The 18,647-nt window shown below is 42.0% G+C and overlaps 2 protein-coding genes and 2 non-coding genes across 7 annotated transcripts; 1 reads left to right on the forward strand and 3 right to left on the reverse strand.

Annotated features, from left to right (window-relative positions):
• The first annotated feature begins 531 nt into the window (after positions 1–531).
• On the forward strand, positions 532–6,067 carry b3gnt7 (UDP-GlcNAc:betaGal beta-1,3-N-acetylglucosaminyltransferase 7). Its single transcript, XM_086162365.1, has 2 exons — positions 532–657; positions 1,884–6,067. Coding segments are annotated over exons 1-2 (1,236 nt in total). The 5' UTR covers positions 532–655; the 3' UTR covers positions 3,118–6,067.
• A 5,200-nt stretch (positions 6,068–11,267) lies between these two features.
• nucleolin (nucleolin multifunctional protein) lies at positions 11,268–18,313 on the reverse strand. Of its 4 annotated transcripts, none has more exons than XM_086161137.1 (16): positions 17,665–18,313; positions 16,637–16,741; positions 16,440–16,560; positions 16,035–16,166; positions 15,436–15,675; positions 15,087–15,239; positions 14,657–14,737; positions 14,434–14,557; positions 14,186–14,322; positions 13,971–14,097; positions 13,744–13,880; positions 13,469–13,598; positions 13,023–13,168; positions 12,678–12,804; positions 12,305–12,594; positions 11,268–11,987 (listed from the first exon to the last, which is right to left on the reverse strand). In XM_086161137.1, the coding sequence occupies exons 1-16, from the start codon at positions 17,680–17,682 to the stop codon at positions 11,929–11,931; spliced, it is 2,127 nt and encodes a 708-aa protein (XP_086017263.1). In that variant the 5' UTR covers positions 17,683–18,313; the 3' UTR covers positions 11,268–11,928. The 4 variants fall into 4 exon arrangements, with proteins under 4 accessions (XP_086017263.1, XP_086017265.1, XP_086017262.1 ...); XM_086161139.1 differs by having other exon boundaries at positions 12,289–12,594; XM_086161136.1 differs by having other exon boundaries at positions 13,469–13,601.
• LOC147226054 (small nucleolar RNA SNORA57) lies at positions 14,857–14,991 on the reverse strand. Its single transcript, XR_015107331.1, has one exon. It is a non-coding gene; the product is annotated as a small nucleolar RNA SNORA57 (small nucleolar RNA).
• Positions 15,748–15,884, reverse strand: LOC147226055 (small nucleolar RNA SNORA57). Its single transcript, XR_015107330.1, has one exon. It is a non-coding gene; the product is annotated as a small nucleolar RNA SNORA57 (small nucleolar RNA).
• Positions 18,314–18,647: the final 334 nt, after the last annotated feature.

Consider the following 18,647-nt stretch of genomic DNA (forward strand, 5'->3'; position numbering starts at 1 on the left):
ATAATAATAATAAAAATGATGATGATTATGATGATTATAATAATAATTATTATAATGATAGTAATAATAATAATAATAGGAATACTACTACTACTACTAATAATAATAATAATGGTGATGATAATAATAGATATTATTATAATAATGGTAATAATAAAAATAGTAATAATAGGAATACTACTACTACTACTATTACCAATATTAACAACAACAACAACAACAACAGCAACAACAACAATAATAATAATAATAATAATAATAATAACAATGATGATGATGATGATGAAAATAATAATACTAATAATAACAGAAAGGGGCATCCTGGGCAGAGAACATTGGCTCCATTGTTCCTGATGGGTGGGCTTTACGCAGGGAGAGAGAGACAGAGAGACAGAGAGAGAGAGAGAGAGAGAAAGAGAGGGAGAAAGAGAGAGAAAGAGAGAGAAAGAGAGAGAAAGAGAGAGAGAGAGAGAGAGAGAGAGAGAGAGAGAGAGAGTGCAGGATAGCCAGCCTTCATCCCATCCCCTGCCAGCCTCTCCTCTCCGTCAGACTCCCGCGGCTCTCCGTGCGTCAACGCTGGTTGTTTCCACATCTTCTCTCCTTTCCATTTTCAGACTCAGCGGGCGGATCGTCTCATCCGTGGAAGTAAAGAACAATGTAAGTGCTCGTTTATTCATTTATTTAAATATCTTTTATCTAGTTTAAGTTTCAGTTTGTTTCCTCCGATTGGAGTTTTCACGTGTTCGGCGCTCGACGCACATGCGCAGTAATAGGACCTAATAATAATAATCATCATCATAATAATATTATAAAATATTAAAAAAATGTATAAAATATATCCATAATGAAAAAAATATAAAAAAAACCAATGAGTTATAGTTCGGTTGTAATAGTAATTTAAATTCGGATTACAAGCCTTTATTTTTTAGCACCATCTGCGCGTCGGAACGCCGATTTGAAATATTGATCATGCGAATGAGTGATGGGGGAAGCGAGGGGGGGCGATGATCGTAGTGTCCTTAAAAAGTAAAGAAGTCTTAAGTTAAGAAGCCAGTCTTACCTGGGAGGTGGGGGTGGGTGATGAATGACAAGACGGAAACATGAGGTTTGTTTTATTTCCTCCCCCATCTTCAACTTTCCGAGCTGTTGCGGTAAATGAGTAAATAAGTGTGCCACCTGATTCTCACACCCCCTCTCTTCTTTGAATATCAAAAAAAAAACTGTTTTATAACCTACGTTATCATGTCCTTCTACGCATTGCATGGTTTATTCATGATGATGTGATGTGTTCAACTTCCTCCCCATTTGGTTGTTCTATTGCTCTGACCTTGAACCCCCTTTCAAACATTAAGTTTCTAACACATATTCCACTCAAGTAAATTCATTTCAAGATTTTTTTATGGTCCACTTTTGTGCTTATTTTCCTATGTAGTTCTTTCCCTGGATAATGGAGTTATTATTCAGCAAAACGCAACAATAGATAATAAAGATAATATCGCAAAGAGCTCTTAAAACAGAAGAAATGTAGGCGGTATTGACGGAATTCGCAAGTAGATAAAGTGCAGATTGATGTCTTAAAAGTTGAGCAATGTCTAATCTAAACTGCAAAGAAGTGAACAAATAGGTGCCATTCATAGATAAATCATTAATGATAAAAGATAATAAAGTAGTAAATGACGGGCACATTTTTCATCATGTTTGATTGTCGGAGACCTTGAAAAAAACACCTTGACATAAAGGTTCAAAATCGTGCGAGACCCCCGTTTCTCGGCCAGTAATTTGTAAACAAATTCAAGAGCTCCTCTCCGGGACCTTTATGATATTCTAATGGTCGTGAGCTCCAGTTACATAACTTTACAAATGCCGTCTTTGTCGTCGCCCAGGATGAACAACAGAGATCGCTGGAGAGTCTACAAGAGGGTGAGTGTCATGTTTTTCCTGGCGGCGGTGGCGCTGACCGTCGTCCAGAGAGGGAACATCAACATGACCATGTTCGAGCTGGAGCGCCAGGCTCGCATGGACGCCACCGAGGGAGCCGACGCGGGTCCGGCGCTCCCGGAGAAGATGCTCCAGAGGGTCAAGGGATTCTGGAAGGCGAGCAAACGCCGTCCGCCGGCCGCCGTCAAGGAACCGGCTTTCGCCGCGGAAGACGGGCCTCGCTCCTGGGACGTGACCGCCTCCAACTGCAGCGTCAACCGCAACCTCTCCGGTCTGGACTGGTTCAGGGGTCTGGAGGACAACTTTAAGCAATTCATGCTCTACAGACACTGCCGCCACTTTCCCATGGTCTTCAACCACCCGGAGAAGTGCTCAGGTCAGATATATTTGCTGATGGTGATAAAATCTGTGGCCACTCAGCACGACCGCAGGGAGGTGATTCGAAGAACCTGGGGGAAAGAGCAAGTGGTGGACGGAAAGAGGATAAAAACCCTTTTCCTCCTCGGCAAACCCTCCAGCGTGGCCGAGAGAGCCAACCACCAGAAGCTGGTGGAGTACGAGGACTACATCTACGGGGATATCCTTCAGTGGGACTTCTTGGACAGCTTCTTCAATCTCACCCTCAAGGAGACCCACTTCCTGAAGTGGTTCCACACCTACTGCCCGGGGACGCGCTACATCTTTAAAGGGGACGACGACGTGTTCGTCAGCGTGGAGAACATCTTCGAGTTCTTGGACGGCAACGGCCAAGCCAGGAATCTGTTCGTCGGGGACGTTATCGTCAAAGCGAAGCCCATTCGGAGGAAAGATAACAAGTACTACATCCCCCAGGCGTTGTACAACAAGACGTACTACCCTCCTTACGCCGGCGGAGGGGGGTTTCTGATGGACGGGGACCTGGCCAGGAGGCTCCACTCGGTGGCGGACACCCTGGAGCTCTATCCCATAGACGACGTCTTTTTAGGCATGTGTCTGGAGGCGCTCCAGGTCACCCCCGTCAAGCACAACGCCTTTAAGACGTTCGGCCTGGTGAGGAACAAGCACAGCAAACTCAACCGGGAACCGTGTTTCTTTAAAAGCATGATCGTCGTGCACAAACTGCTCCCGTCGGACCTCATGCGCATGTGGAACCTGGTCAACGGCGAGCTGGTCTGCTCGCAGAAGGTCGAGATCCTATAGCTCGGGCCGGATCAGCGGAACGAAGATGCCGATCGGAAGGTCTTACCAGCGTGACGTAAAATTGGAGGCGAATGGAAAAACACGTGGTTTAACTCTCCTTTCTGCAGAGAGTGACCCGAGACAGTATTTGCATTAGCTCTCCCTGCGTAGCGTTGCGGTTTCTCAAGACGTTTCCTCGAAAAATACACTCGACTGCAAACGCGTTCAACTTTTTTTTTTTTTTTTTTTTTTTTTAATTCATATGACATTCGACGTCAGCGTGGATTTTTTAAAATCAAAAACCCAAAGGGGGAGGTACGGAGTTGCTTTGCCGATGCAGGGTTTTGGTTTTTATAAATATATCGTTTGTGTAACGTCCCTTCGCCCGATGTTTGATCGACGTTTCTCCCCGGGAAAAAAAAAAAAAAACAAAAACAAAAAAAAATTAATCACCCGGTCGTCCCATCCCGCCTTGTCCGACACTGGAATCCGAAAACCGAGCGGCGCCGAGTCGGCGCTCTGTCCCTGACGAAAATGAACCCCGAGAATGTGAATACGCTGAAAACATTTTTTTTTGTCTTATTGATTTTTTTTCTCCTAATCCCGGATCTGAAAAGCCATCACTCTATATTGCAAATGCCTTAAACCAGTATTTGGTTTTTCCACGCCAAATGTTGGCTGTTGCCTTTGTTTTTAATCATCGAGCGGCGGCTTTAAATACCGTAAAGCAAAGAGAACGAAACTCTCTACCTCTTTGAAATCTCTCTTCCTAACATCTTTTTAAGTACATCTACTGCTCCTCGGTTAACATTTCTTCCTTTTCAGAAGTTCTTGCACTCTTTTGTTTTCTAAAATGTGACCAACCAAATGTGGACATCGACTACTCTCCCGTACTGCTGCAGTCTCGATTTGTAACTCACGTGTCGTCCTTGGATTTGAATGTGCTGTTATACTTGACGAGAGACTGTGAGAAGTTTGAAAAATGACATTTCTCACTCGCACGATTGCCGGTACGACTTGATTTTCATTTGACTCCCCTCTACAACCGTCTCTAAAAGTGTGTGTGGCGGTGAGGGGGGGGTTGTATTAATTTAAAGCATGGGTGTATAGAGCAATTATTAAGCTTCGGGCAGTGGGTAATAACTGTGGTATTGATGTAAATGTTGTAAAGTTTAAAAAAAAAAATGTAAATATGCTTTAATTTTGGAATAAATGTCAAATCAGTTTTAGTCAATACAAAAAAAAAAAAAAAAAAAAACTGTCCCAATATGTCTTTTTGTGTTTGGATTTATCGGCATCCAACATCTATGGGGTCAACCAACAATAGTGTCAACTGTTAACAGCTTAGTATCAGTTACACAACTTGACGGTAAAGAATACATACTGTATATACTCAGACAATTAAGAAAGTGACAAAGGTGTCGAGGAATGAATGTCAAGTTTATATTGTTCGCTTTTTCCTTTGCCGGGAAGATATCCAAGCACTTTGATCGCACCTTTGACCCCGCGGTTACTTTACATATAATCATAAATACGCCAGAAACCCTTTTCCTAACCATCAATCATCAAATTATAGTTTTAGCATTTAGCTTTCCCGTTGGTCACGTGCGTATTTCATTATCACGCAATACTGCTGATTTTGTTCAGAGGTTAAACCTGTCCCACAAAAAAAAAAAAGGGTCAGCCTACAGATTATTTTGTTTTTCACGACGGGCGCGTTCTCCAGCAGCCCGAGGATAAACTGCTCTTTTTGTTGAAAACACAATGGGCGACGACACAAGACCGTGTTTACTGTAAATCATCGCTCAAATGAATGCGAAGCGTTTTATTTTATTTTTTCCTGGTTTGCCTCTCGATGTTTATACGGCCCGTCGGCGACACGAGAAACAAGCAACTCGATCCGCAATCGAGCAAATGAACCAGTTCGATCTGGTATTTAAAATGCCGCATTTATAAGAATTAAAATAAAAGTAACTCCAGCAGAATAAAGCAACGTTTACAGCCTCCAGGTTATAGTTATCTACTACTGAAATCTGTCCCCGTGGTTATAAGTGACTGCAGAAACAATGATTTACGTCTGCGCTACCACCTTTTATTCCTGTTCTCCAGTTACTGAATTAAAATAAAAGATATAAAATCCCCAGGCAAGATGGGCCGCAGCTCCGCGGCTGAGGAACCGCACGTATGAAGCACTTGCTGAAATGCGCCGTCATCTAATGTAAATTTCCCACCACGGTGACGCTATTCCACTCCACTGTTTGACTGGGTTTACACACCCGGGTTTTTTTTTTTTTAAATTGCCTTCGGAGCGGGGGCATATTTGTTAACACTATTTGGAGGAGGCTTTTGATCCTGGTGTGGTCAATGGGCCGAATAGAGGGAGTTGCAACTTTTCACACCTTTCCTCTATTTTTTTTTTTTTTGTGTGTGTTGTTCAAAGGCCACAGGAAGACCACCATTACTGGTGTGACTAAAAAGTAGTAAAGTCGCTGCTTTGACGGGAATTAAAAAGAGCATTCCTGGAACTAAAGGCCGATCCGTCTTTCTTTCTGTCCTTCCAACCAGCCAGTTACAGCGAACTTCATGAAAGACATGAAATGCAAATTTTTTAAGAAATGCCAGCGCTTACTACGTTTGGTCAGCTATAAAATTCACGAGTCAAAGCGTTTATTGTCGTGCGTACGGTCTGGAAATGTGCTTCCCTGTACAATGAAATTCTTACATTGCAGCGCATCTGTTTAAGTATTGATTAATGAATAATAGAGCTTGAGAAAAAAAGATACACGCACGTCTGCTGCCCAGTTAGGGATTGGTGCTCAACAGACTGACGAAAGGTTTTAAAAAGTCCGAATAAAATGATCCTGCAAAGATCATTTATTTCGGTCGAAATAAATTATCTATCCCTTGGCGTGTTGACTTTTTGAAACTTTTTTCCCCCTTTTTTCTCAGCCAAATAAAGTAATAATTCAGTTGTGACGTGTATTCTCTTTTTCTTTTTATTCTGGGTTCTGTCAGGGGATTGTTTTTTTAAAAAGAACAAAAGCGGCATGTCAAGAGTGACGTGTCTGTGAATCATACTTTTTTTTTTTTTTTACCCAACTGAATAAGTGATCCAAAGTTATTTATAAATGACTATTTTGAAAATGGGCCATCGAGATGTTTGACTTATCAGTGGTTTGTCAGTGCCTGATGACAAAGGGTATATTTAATTATCATTATTGGTGTTTGAAAGCTCAAGGACAGGGTTTTACAAAATGTGTCCCATCACTTATTACTGGAATTTCCAGACTAGTAGTCGCTCCTTTTTTAACACTGTGGCTTCAACAATGATGCAGCTAATCTACGCATTTTTACAGGCTGATGAACTTCATGCCATAAAATGATTTAACCTGGTCAGATTGGACCAATAGATACGCTCGCAGACCTTGCAGAACACATGTACGGTCAACACAAGTGATGTCGAGCGCCACGACGAGAGAATAAGGAAGTGATTACGAAATCATTTTTAGGCTCTTTTAACTCTGACACCCAAGACGACGACTTTAATGGTTTTAGAGTGCATAATAAAAATGAAGATAGTGATCAATGACTTTTCCTGGCAGTAGGCTTTTGTATATATATATATATATATACATATATATATATATATATATGAATATACACCTCATTAAAATAAACTATATATATATATATATATATATATATATATATATATATATATATAAGAGGGACTTAAAGGGGCTTAAGGGACTTAAGAGGGACTATAAAGAGGGACTTATTTAGACCAGAAACTGGACAAAAGAGATAAAACACTTGCCTCTATCCTCTCTGCGTTCACAATGACCAATTGATTGTTATATATATAAATATACTGCTCAAAAAAATAAAGGGAACACTTGAACAACACAATGTAACTCCAAGTCAATCACACTTGTGTGAAATCATAGTGTCCACTCAGGAAGCAACACCGATTCATTTTGACTTGTTTTAAGGACATTACATCAAAGTTGGATTAGCCTGGAGTTTGTTTTTACACTTTAATTTTGAGTGTGACTCCTAATCCAGACCTCCATGGGTTAATACAATTGATTTCCATTGATCATTTTTGTGTGATTTTGTTGTCAGCACATTCAACTGTGTAAAGAGCAAAGTATTTCATAAGAATATTTCATTCATTTAGATCTAGGATGTGTTTTTTAAGTGTTCCCTTTATTTTTTTGAGCAGTGTATATATATATATATATATTTTAATGAGGTGTGCTCCTGTTCAAAATAAAAGTAGTTACAGCACAAATTTAATTAAAAGTTGAAAAAAAAAATCTTTCTGGCAAATTATCTCATGTTACAAATGGACAAGTGTGGCCTATTTCCGTACTTTTTTTTTTTTTTTTCAAATTAAGTGTGGGCGCTCAATAGTGCGAAAATTACGGTTTACGATTTTTTCTTCCTATCAGGTTTATGAACATCCCCAATCTAGTTGTCGGGGACTCATTATGATCAGTTCTTGGTATCGGTTACCTTTCAACCATTAAGTCATTATTTACAGCTCTGAGCCAATCTCAGCCGTCACTGAGTCGTGGACCCTGACTGGTTACCAGTTGATTGCCGGGCCACAAAAAGAGACATACAACCATTCACTCTCTTTCACAAGTCACACAGACTTAAGATCGTTCCCACTCATTTACTCACACAGAAAAATCCAACATTCACCCCCTCATTCGCAGGTCTTATAGAGACTACAACTGTTCACCCTCTTAGAAGATAACTTTATTTATACCGAAGGGCGAAGGAAATAGTCGTGCCAGTTTCAAGCAAAAACATAACAATAATAGATAATAGTAGGAAGGAGGGAGAACAAGAAATACAATAAAATATAAATTGTCAAGGTTAAGGCTATCAAGTGCTTTAAGGTCTTAAGTACAAAGATTTGAAGCAGATCATGTTATAAACCGACCGCCATTCAGTCTCTTCACATGTTTTCTCGAGATGTACAACCATCCACACAACATGTATAGATGTACGAGCATTCATCATGCAGAGACAAACAACTATTTGCTCTTTCATTTTCACGTCTCGGCACTTTGGGGTCTCGTGAACCTGTTTTTGGACCGCGGGAGGAAACCAAGGAACCTGGAAGGAAGCCACGTAGACGAGGAGAGAACGTCGAAACCCTGTCTGAATCAAGTGTCACCCCGTTTTGGCTACCTAAATCCTAGAAATCTGATTTATCCCGACTAGGACAATCAATGGGTGTGTCCCTATTGGCAGCGGACTCCATGATATTGAAGACAATGGAACTCCGTAGTACAACTGCACCGTAGGAAACCAAGACTGGGACAAAGAGTCATTGTGGAGAGGACTGTGCAGAATACTCCGGTTAAAGAGGGACTTATTTAGACCAGAAACTGGACAAAAGAGATAAAACACTCGCCTCTATCCTCTCTGCGTTCACAATGACCCATTGATTCTTCGTCACACTCGCTGATCATATAACGCAAGAAAAAAAAAAAATCTATCAGATACATTTGCAAGATGTGAAGGTCTAATTTGGAGTCACTTCAAAGTTCTGTTATTGTTGTCCGCATCAACAAGTGGCTTATGATCTCTCATGAATTATACCAGACGACTGATGGGACTCAGCAGAGGGAGACTCTCTCGCTCTCTCGCTCGCACCGTTGGAAGGCAGGAAGTAACAAATCTCCATTCACTGGTCCCATCATCAGCACCTCCTGCAAAGGCACCTTCAGGAACAAAGATCATTGTTGAGCTGCCGTGGCCTCGGGGGGAACAACACGTCCTTGCCTGCAAGTGTCAGTCGCAGGGGGGAACTACCGAGAGGGAACAGACAAGCTCGTCCCTGACATGAGGAAACAGTGAACAATAAACAGAAATAACTGCCTTTTTTTTTTTCAAATATTCATTGAAGAATCAAATATTGATTGTAACCAAATGTGTTTGTAGGACCTGAGGACATGTGACACGAGCAGCCATCTTAGAGTGTATCACTTCGCAAGCGTTTAAGGGTTTTCTGACACATTTTTTCTTGTTGACTTGGAGGACAGGCTGCTGAAGTCACAGTAGAATTAAAGACTAGTTTTTCCTCTGTTGCTGACTGCCACCTGCTGGAGAGAGGACTTCTGACAAACCACGGGCAAAGAATGCCAACTGCTCAACAATTATCTCCTGGTCCAATCTCCACCAATTATTCGGTCCTATTATTGTGATTTTTCTCTGCATGTACTGGACTCACAGAAGAATCGGGAAGATGTTGCTCACAATCCCAGGGTGGCATGAAATTAAAGTAATCCGACACATCCGATATAAAAGTGCACTGTTATACACCCTAACTATTCAGCTATAAGGTATGAAGTATGAGGTGGATGCAGCCATGAACTGATATTTGACAGCATAAGAAGTAGCAAGTTTCTTTTTGAAGACTGTGTGTAGTACCACAATGGTAGATGGTGCAATAGAAGCATGATGGTCTTCTCTTCAACAGTGCAAAGTAGCAGTAGTGCAAAAAAATTGTTCATGTCATGTTTTGATATATTATCGGGGTCCAGTTGAGAGCCGGGGAGTTCGGCATCCGGGGAGCAAGATGACAGTTCAGGGGGGTGAATCATGAAAAGGGAGACTTCTTGAGGTGGGGTGGAACAGATGGAGTAGGGAGGAAGTTGAATATCCTGTCATCTTATACAATATAAAAATGTGAGAACATGTGAATGGTGCAGGAGAAAGTTCTGAGACCTCAATGCTGAATGGTTTGGGGACAGAGACTGGATGCAGAGAAGATGTTCAGGTTCTCTTTCAGGATACAAGGATGGATAGAACAACACTGTCTTAGTTTGCTTTCTTTCATGTTAAGTTTATATTAGGCATGTGATGCATCTCCCAGATTTTATTTCTAGATGGGAATAAGGATTTCATTCAAACTCCACCCCCCAAAAAAATCCAGCTATACATGTGGCCAAAAGGGTACCTACCCGTCAGTTCATGATTTTGTAGTGACAATTATTTAAGAGTTTGGGGTTCATCGGCCTGAACCCCAATTGAATCCCACCTCCATCTTGAACTTCTGTAGCCCCTTCAGCACAACTCATTACTGTCTCACAGATAGCATACATGTCCTGCACCTACTTCTCTGCCACTCAAGATTTCCTCATACAATACCAGTATTCCAGAATTTGTGTGTGTATGAGGTGATGCGACAAAAGTATTTCAAGTACAAGTTTCAAGCCAACAGTCCAGAGCAAGAGGTGAAGAGGCAGGTTCAAGCAGGTTGGATTGGGTGGAGAAAGTGTCAGGGGTACGATCTAATAGAAGACTAGCAACTAGAATGAGAGGAAAGGTATACGACAGTAGTGAGACCATTGATGCTGCATGACCAGGGAATAATTACGATGATGAAAGACAGGAGGCAGAGCTAGAGGTTGCAGATTTGAAGAGGCTATGGCTCTCTTTGGGAGCTACTGGGGTTCCAGGAATGGGTCGACCAAAGCATGTGAGATGTTTTGGAGGGGTCAAAGAAGCCAGACTGGGGTGGTTGGGTCTTGAGCAGAGGAGCGATACTGAGTATCAGCTGTATATTGGTGGTGGAATTGGAGGTCAAGAGCAAGTCTGGAGAGATTTATCAACATGGTGAGACTATATGAAAGTAGTTGCTGTGAGAGTAGATTAAGGTTGGGCCCAAAAGGTTGATTCATTATGGCGAAACTCCAAGGGAAATGCCGAACTAAATGGTTCATGTGCCTGTAGCCATCCTTACCGGAGGAAGAAACTTAAAGAGGTAGATAATACATATTAATGCCATATTAAAGAGGTAGATAATACAAGGATTCAGGACCGCCGTAGAAATAAAATTCAACTTCAAGGTCAAGATACAATGTCAGATTGCACCGGCCATCTCTGATCCAAAGTGGATGACCAGAAACACAGCTGTTGAAAGCGAATCATAGAATTGAGACCTGAATTCACCACAATGAAAATTGACAGGCCACAAAACCTCCAGATTAACAGACAAAAAAAAAATCTATTAAAATCCAAAACCATTATAGAAACCCATGTAATTGAACATTTGGAAGGGTGTAAAAGCAGACAAATATTCATGTAGAACTATTTACTTCATTGTCATCATCCAGATCAGCCAGAAACGCTCACAATAAGGACAGACATTTAAAAATCAACTACAAGGATTTATTCAATCACAAGAAAAGCAGATTCTGAGATGGGCTGAAATTAGTCAATGCACTACAAATTTTATGTTACATTAGAGGCCTTTGTTATCCTCCGAGTCGAGACATCAACTGCGCCAAAACGTACATGAGCCATATTAACACCGAACTGAGCCAACTGAAATCTATCAAAATATGCTTTGCACATTACAGTAAAAGTCGCACCTAAAAGCAAACATTTAAAAAAAAAAAAAAAGAAGAAACTTATGGATACAAGCAGATTTTTCTCCTTTTTTTACAACCTGTAAAATTAAATCGTATAAATTGTTTAAATTTACACAATATCAGAAAGACGAGCGCTTTTGTTGTCACAGAACACTTGTTTGCCAGACCATTCCGTTTTATTCCTTCGGGAAAGCAACTAGTGGAGGTTGAGAGGTGAGGGATCACGTGGGACACTCAGTACTCACATGAGTTTAAAGGTCAGGAGGTGCCATTTTGGCACAGGGTAGGTGGGGGGGGATGTCACGGGTGTAAATAAAGGGCTAAAATGCCCATCGACAGTTAAATATATAATCAGTGATGCTTTCTGGAATGTCCAAAAGCTCTGAAAATGGATGAAACCAGAGTCCATTCAAAAAGTTAAATGACTGAAAAGGATTTAGTCATCAAACTTGATTTTCTTTCCCTGGGGTTTTGCTCCGAATCCACCTCTTCCACCTAGAAGAAAAAGAACTTAATTTACAACAGCAGTGACCAAATAAAGTCTTCACTATGATTAAATACAACATTTGCCATTGAGGAAGATCTACATTCCATCAATTAGAAATCTCAAACAATGCGGACACTTATTCTAGACATGATCAAGTCATAGAAACCAGATTAACTAGTTGGAACTAAAAGCTTAGAAAGGAACCAGTTCTGGAGTTTTTTGTTGTCAAAGCCAGGCGGAAGAATTAAGTATCTTTCATACAGTTGGCAATGATACAGTTCAAACAAGTCCCTGCCTTTTTAAATCTACCTTCAATGATAGTTACCGCCAAAGCCGCCCCGGCCACCACGGCCTCCTCCGCGGGGACCGCCCCGTCCTCTGCCGCCGCCGCCACGCCCGCCGAAGCCGCCCCGGCCTCCTCTGCCGCCGCCGCCACGGCCGCCAAAGCCTCCTCCGAAGCCGCCTCCGAAACCACCCCTGCCTCCACGGAATCCACCTTCTCCCTTGGGCCTGGCGTAGTCAAGAGTCACCCTGCTTCCATCGATCTCACCGTCCTCCATGGCCTCCTTGGCGGCCTTGCAGTCGTCTTCATTATCAAAGTCGACAAAGCCAAAGCTAAGGGGATAGAGGTGGTTAGTTAGTTTTTGAGTTCCAACAAATGTAAATAAACGTAAGCGCTGTTTCCTCCTAAACCTTACCCCTTTGATGAGCCTGTATGTCTGTCGATGACTATCCTGGCAGCGACGGCGCCGTCAAAGGAATCCTTTAGGGTATCATCTGTTGTGTCTTCTGAGAGTCCCTTGACAAAGAGTGTTTTTGTTGGACCTGTTGGGAAAGAATTTGACAAGGGCTTAACCGAAGTGGTTCTAATTTTGGACCACCAACAAGCACAAAGAGTCTGGTCATGCCCAGGACCAAATCAGTACTTGACTATCTTAGAATCCACATGAAATTCAGTAAGTCAATGCTTCATCAAAATCAAGGCCACGAGCACGACCCGGTCTTCTGTTGACCCAGATACCCTTCGTGACATCTCCACCTACCGGCATTTCCTCTGCCACCTTCTCCCTTGCCACCGCTGTTCTGGCTGTACTCCAGTCGAATTGACCTGCCGTCAATTTCTACGTTGTTCAGATTCTCCAGGGCTTCCTTGGCATCATTTGCGCTTTCAAACTCCAAAAAGGCATAACTAGGGAAAAGAGGGAAAATACAAATTTCAGCTGAACAATCCCTGGAGAGCATCTCGGCTGCAGAAAGCCTCAGGTTCACTTCAACGTGTTGCACAGCAGACATGGGCATCACCCAAGGGAAGGGCGAGTCTGTTCTAACCGTGCGTTGGCTCTGCTTCTCGTGCGAATCCTTGTAATCATAGATGTGATTAGAAGGAGCTCATGAGAAGGGGATTTTAGGGGACATCCTTCACGTGTGCTGCATATCAATTGTTGTTCTCCCACATATTTTTCTAAATGGAAACAATTAACACACTCACCCTTTAGGCTGACCATCCCGGCATGGGATTCGTACAAAGACAGCCTTTTCGAATGTAGACTGCAGACTCTCTTCTGTCGCACTGAATGCAAGATTATTCACCACAAGTGTTTTTCTCCCTCCTCCTGTGCCTTCAACAAGGGCAAAAGAGATTGAGTAAATATAATTGTTCTATTTATTGAGCAATTCTTATGCCTTGATTAATATTAGAGGTAAAATGACGTGGAAATACTAATGTACTATTCAAGTAACAAAAGCCAGGAAACATCCAAATACCTGGTGCTTTGGGGGTTTTCTTGCTCTTTTCACCAACATAGTCAAGCATGATGGACCTTCCCAGTACATGAGCACCCTGCATCTCTTCCATTATCTTCTCAGCCTGTGCTTCATCTTTGAACTCTATGTAGGCAATACTGGAAGAGAAAAAAAAAATAATCTCATAAACACAAATGAAAAACCATCAAACTAATTCTTCGCAAGTGGCACAGATATGTAGGTCTCACCCTCTGTTTGAGCCATTCATGCCTGGTGGAAGCCTGAACTCCAGCGCTCCTTCGAAGGAATCTCTGAGGTCATCAGCTGTTGCAGTGAAGGGGAGGTTCTTGACGAAAAGCGTCCGTGCATCTCTCTCTGTGAAATAAATAGTTGTTTGTTCGAACTCACGTTAATCGGTGATCTCTAGATGAAGAAGTTGTTGGATCTCAGAAAAATAAATTACCTTTTTTGTCCTCTTGTCTGCAATCCTTTTTCCGGGCCTTGTCCAACTTTAGCTCCTGACCCAGTACTTTATTTCCGCTAAAGTCTAGAGCCTTTATCATGTCCTCCTCGGATCCGAACTCCACATAGCCAAATTTCCTGCCAAATAAAATGGAGGGTTAAAATAGCTGAAGCTGTTTTGGAATAAAATGTAAGCATTGAGCATTCACAAGATTCAAAGAATTGACCGGACAGAAAGAGATGCCTTACTTGGACCCGGCTAACCGGACGTCAGCGACCTCTAGGCTGTTCTTAGCAAAGAATTTCTTGATGGCACCTTTGATTTCATCAGCTTCCTTGGTTGCATTGAGGTTTCCAGCAAACAGGCAGAAATCTGAAAAAAAAGAAACCTAGTTGAGCAGGTAGCTTCCAAGCATTTAATTTCTTTGCCAAAATTCTGAAAGTTGGAAACCACAAGTGGGTGTGTTCTTACCGCTATTATCAGGTTTGGTCTTCTTGGCAGGGGGTGTGTCCTTACTGTCTGCCTTCCTTTTCCCAGGAGTAACCGTGACCGCTATCAATCAGAGAAAATAAGTTTTTTATTTTAATTGGTGGGGAATGATTCCTAGACCCTTTATCACAGGGCATACGGCTCAAAAACCCTAGATATGTTATACAATAAAAGATGGGCAGGAATGTAACAGCGACTGAGGATAGAACTGGCAGATGACAACACACCAGTACCGAAGACATACGCTGATCTCACTTTTCCTCTGCATACTACACACATGGGTACTAAGCAATCCCATGCGTGCCAAGAAAGAGAGGGGAAGTGACTTCCACAAGCTGCTCCCAGTCATAATGGAGCTGATTTACCATCTCTTGATGAACTGAGGTTTATTGTTTTTAACCACACTACTCACTCTCCAGTTCCTCCTCGTCCTCCTCGTCATCATCCTCCTCGTCCTCATCCTCATCATCTTCCTCTTCTGATTCTTCCTTTGCTTTGACCATGCCTGCTTTTTTCCCTTTAGCAGCTGGTGGTGCTGGAGTTGTGTCCATTTCTTCTTCGGACTCTGTGAACCAACCATTTCAGTGTTAATGCGGCCATGCAAATTGTAACAACTTAATTGTGTAACTAATTGCCATCAGATATTCAAGTGAGATCATGCTTTATCATTTTTAAGTCCCTTGTTGATCATCATACAGCAAGTAATGTGGCTATTGAAGTAAAATAATTACATCTTAGAAAAATATGAAAGAGAAGATTACCATCATCCTCCTCATCTTCATCCTCATCAGAGGACTCCTTTTTAGCAGCTTTAGCCTTTGCTGCAGGCTTAGCAGCTTTTTTTGGAGCCTTCTTGGGGGGTGGGGCTTCTTCTTCTGACTCCTCATCGTCGTCGTCATCATCCTCGTCGTCTTCATCGTCATCCTCGGCCTCTTGTGCTGGTTTAGCCTTAGGTGCAGGCTTGCCTGCTTTCTTGGGTGCTGGAGCCTTTGGTGGTTCCTCTGAAAAGCAATAGCACTTTCCATAAGATTTTCTACCACTATAAATGGACACTGGCAAGCGTGACAAATGGCAATTGTAGCAGCGATTGAGGATAGGACTGGCAGACCACACGCAAACCAGTACCGAAGACATAGCGCTGCATTTACTTTTCCTCCGTACATTACACGCACAAGTACCAACCAACATTATGCATGCCAAGAAATGGAGGGTGTGCAGTGGCTTGACTTTAAGAACAGCTACAACAACTGAACATGTCTTGTACAGTAAATAACTGTACAAAATCAATTTTGCCACGCTACATACTACCATAGATTGGACATTTGAATGAGCTCATTGAAATCCTACTGAAAGGGCATACCATCTTCATCGTCTTCATCATCATCAGATTCTTCTGTCTTCTTGGCTGCTGCCTTTACAGGTGTCTTCTTTGCGGGGGTCTTTTTTGCAGGGGTCTTCTTTGGTGGGGGAGCTTCCTCTTCAGACTCCTCCTCTGTGGGCAGGAAGGATACACACCTTTGACTACAACATCAACCATTAATCCCTTTTTGGCTGCTATGATTTCGCGGCCACCCCAAAGATAAACCTGCTCTCACATAGAAATCCTGGGAAATGTGGGAAATACCAGGAAACACCTTTAGTAATGTTTTAACTTTAAGAGGCTGACAGAATTCACCGGCTGTGCCAGTGTTGCTTTACCAGTTGGATTTCAAAGAAACTTTGTAGATGGTGTGTTGAGCTCAAATCGAAATGTGACCTTGCTTACCTGAATCATCATCGTCTTCATCATCTTCATCGTCATCCTCACTTTCTGCTTTTTTGGCAGGTGTCCCATTCTTTACAACTGCTGCTTTAGTAGCTTTCTTTGCAACTTTTGGTGGGGGGGTCTGTAGAAACAGGTGGTAAGTTGAGATCAAATAACACCAATTAACACCAATCTACTAGGACTGAAATATACTTTACCGCTTCCTCTTCCTCCTCCTCGCTGCTCTCCTCACTTGATTCTTCCACGACTTCTTTAGGTGGTGGGGGAGCCTTTTTCTTAGTGGCTGCTTGCTTATTTCCTGCCTAAGGGGGAAGAAAAAGAAATCACTTAAAATTCAACTTTTTACCATTTCAATCAAATAACAGCACTGTGTGAATAAAATAATTAATTGTTATGAAAGCAGGCTACTGAAGTATTTCAGACTCGCTGTGACACGTTAACTTTGATTGTGGCTGTCCAGACAACATGAAGCAACCTTGCCTTTACACCTCGTGTAAGGGGAGGTGCGTAACCCACGTGGAGCTGAGGACGGCTTGTTAGCTCGTCGGCTAAAACTCTTTCCAGGCTAATCAAAGAATATGCTTAAAACATGCACGGCAGCCAGCAAAGACATTTGATGACACTAAGTGACGCTAGTTTTGAAGCAGGTGCGGATTATTGGAATTAGCATATCAGAGCTAATGCTAAGGATGTGTTCAACAGCACCTTCATTTTGGATCTCTCTGTACACTACGTGCTAACCAGCAAATTGATGATATACAACATTCTATACAATTGTGAGATTAATGCGATGGTCGTTAGGTGAATTAACCGCACGGGGTTTGCAATTTTGGGATTTGTGAATTGCGGAGCTAGTATCGTGAACGCGCATTAATGCCATTTTGAGATGGCTCGTTGGGTAGTGCTATGTTAGCAGGCCAAGCTAGCAAATCACACGCACGCATAGCGAGGAACATCATGGCCGACATAAACGGAGAACAGACGTTTAAAGAAGATTTGATGGAAAAACACATTTTCAATTTCAACTTGATATGAAAACACAAATGAAAATTATCCTGTTATTTTCGGTTAAGTCGGCCAAGAGCTATTCGCAGCCGTTTCGGTAGTTTCAGTTAATAACGCAGCAACTCCTCCATTGAGGCCTCACGCGTAAACACAGCCTCCAGCGACAAGACGGGAAAAACTGGCACGCATTAACCGCTTAAATGCATTCGTCTGGACTTACCTTCGCTAAATTCACCATGGTGCTGCCTTGTGTTACAGGGGAAACACGAAGATCTCGACGTCTAAGTTCAATAAATGGAAATAGTTAACGCATGCACGTGGCTCAACCTTCTCAGTGTAGCATTGGGCACGAAAGACAGAGGGAACGAAGACGCGCTTCTTACTCTCTTGAAAAGCGCGTTCACGGCGGCCCCGCCCCCTCGATTCTTTGTCCAATCAAGAACGAGAACGGAAACGTCGTGCCCGCGCCTCGCCCACCCCGATTTGCAGACATGGAATTTGGTAAGATGCAAATACAGGCGGATTTCGATATGACTTCATGTGAATAAAAATGTAAAATCATAAAAAATAATGACTAGATTACACGTGGTATTTGGTGTTAAAACTGCAAGAGAACGTTCGATTGCATTCCAAATGCGATGATGAAATGAAGTAGCTAGTAACAATAAAGGATCGATTCATTTCTCGTGGTGTTATATCATGCAACACTTAAATAAATTAAAGTGATCAGTGTCTGAATGCATTAAAACGTTGAAAGGCTTGTAAAGCCATTTTGTCCATGCAGCTGTTTTTTTTTTTTTTTACGAACCCATCTGCTGTCACCCATCCTTCACTCAAAACATGGCGTCACCAGCTGCTTCATTCACCCCGTTCAACTCAATGCAAACTGGGATACACAAGGAGGCTACTGTACCCCATGTGTATTTTTTGTGTTCTGCTCCTGCAATTACAAGCTTCAATCATCAAATAAATCCAAAAAACGATAACAATTACATTAGAGAGGAAATTCCCGCAAGGGATTAAAATTACAATAAGTAAAATATGATAAAGTACAATAAAAATAAAGTACAATTAAAAAAATGGTAAAAAATGATACCACAAGTTAAAAAACAAACAAACTTCTCATATATATTCTATATTCTTGACATTTATGAGAAAATGATGAGGCAGGATTATTCCTCAAACAACCTTTTGTTTAGAACA

Source organism: Fistularia commersonii, chromosome 16 (assembly GCF_037954325.1).
Source record: "Fistularia commersonii isolate RoL2024-O1a breed Wild chromosome 16, RoL_Fcom_v1.0, whole genome shotgun sequence".
Classification (NCBI taxonomy): domain Eukaryota; kingdom Metazoa; phylum Chordata; class Actinopteri; order Syngnathiformes; family Fistulariidae; genus Fistularia; species Fistularia commersonii.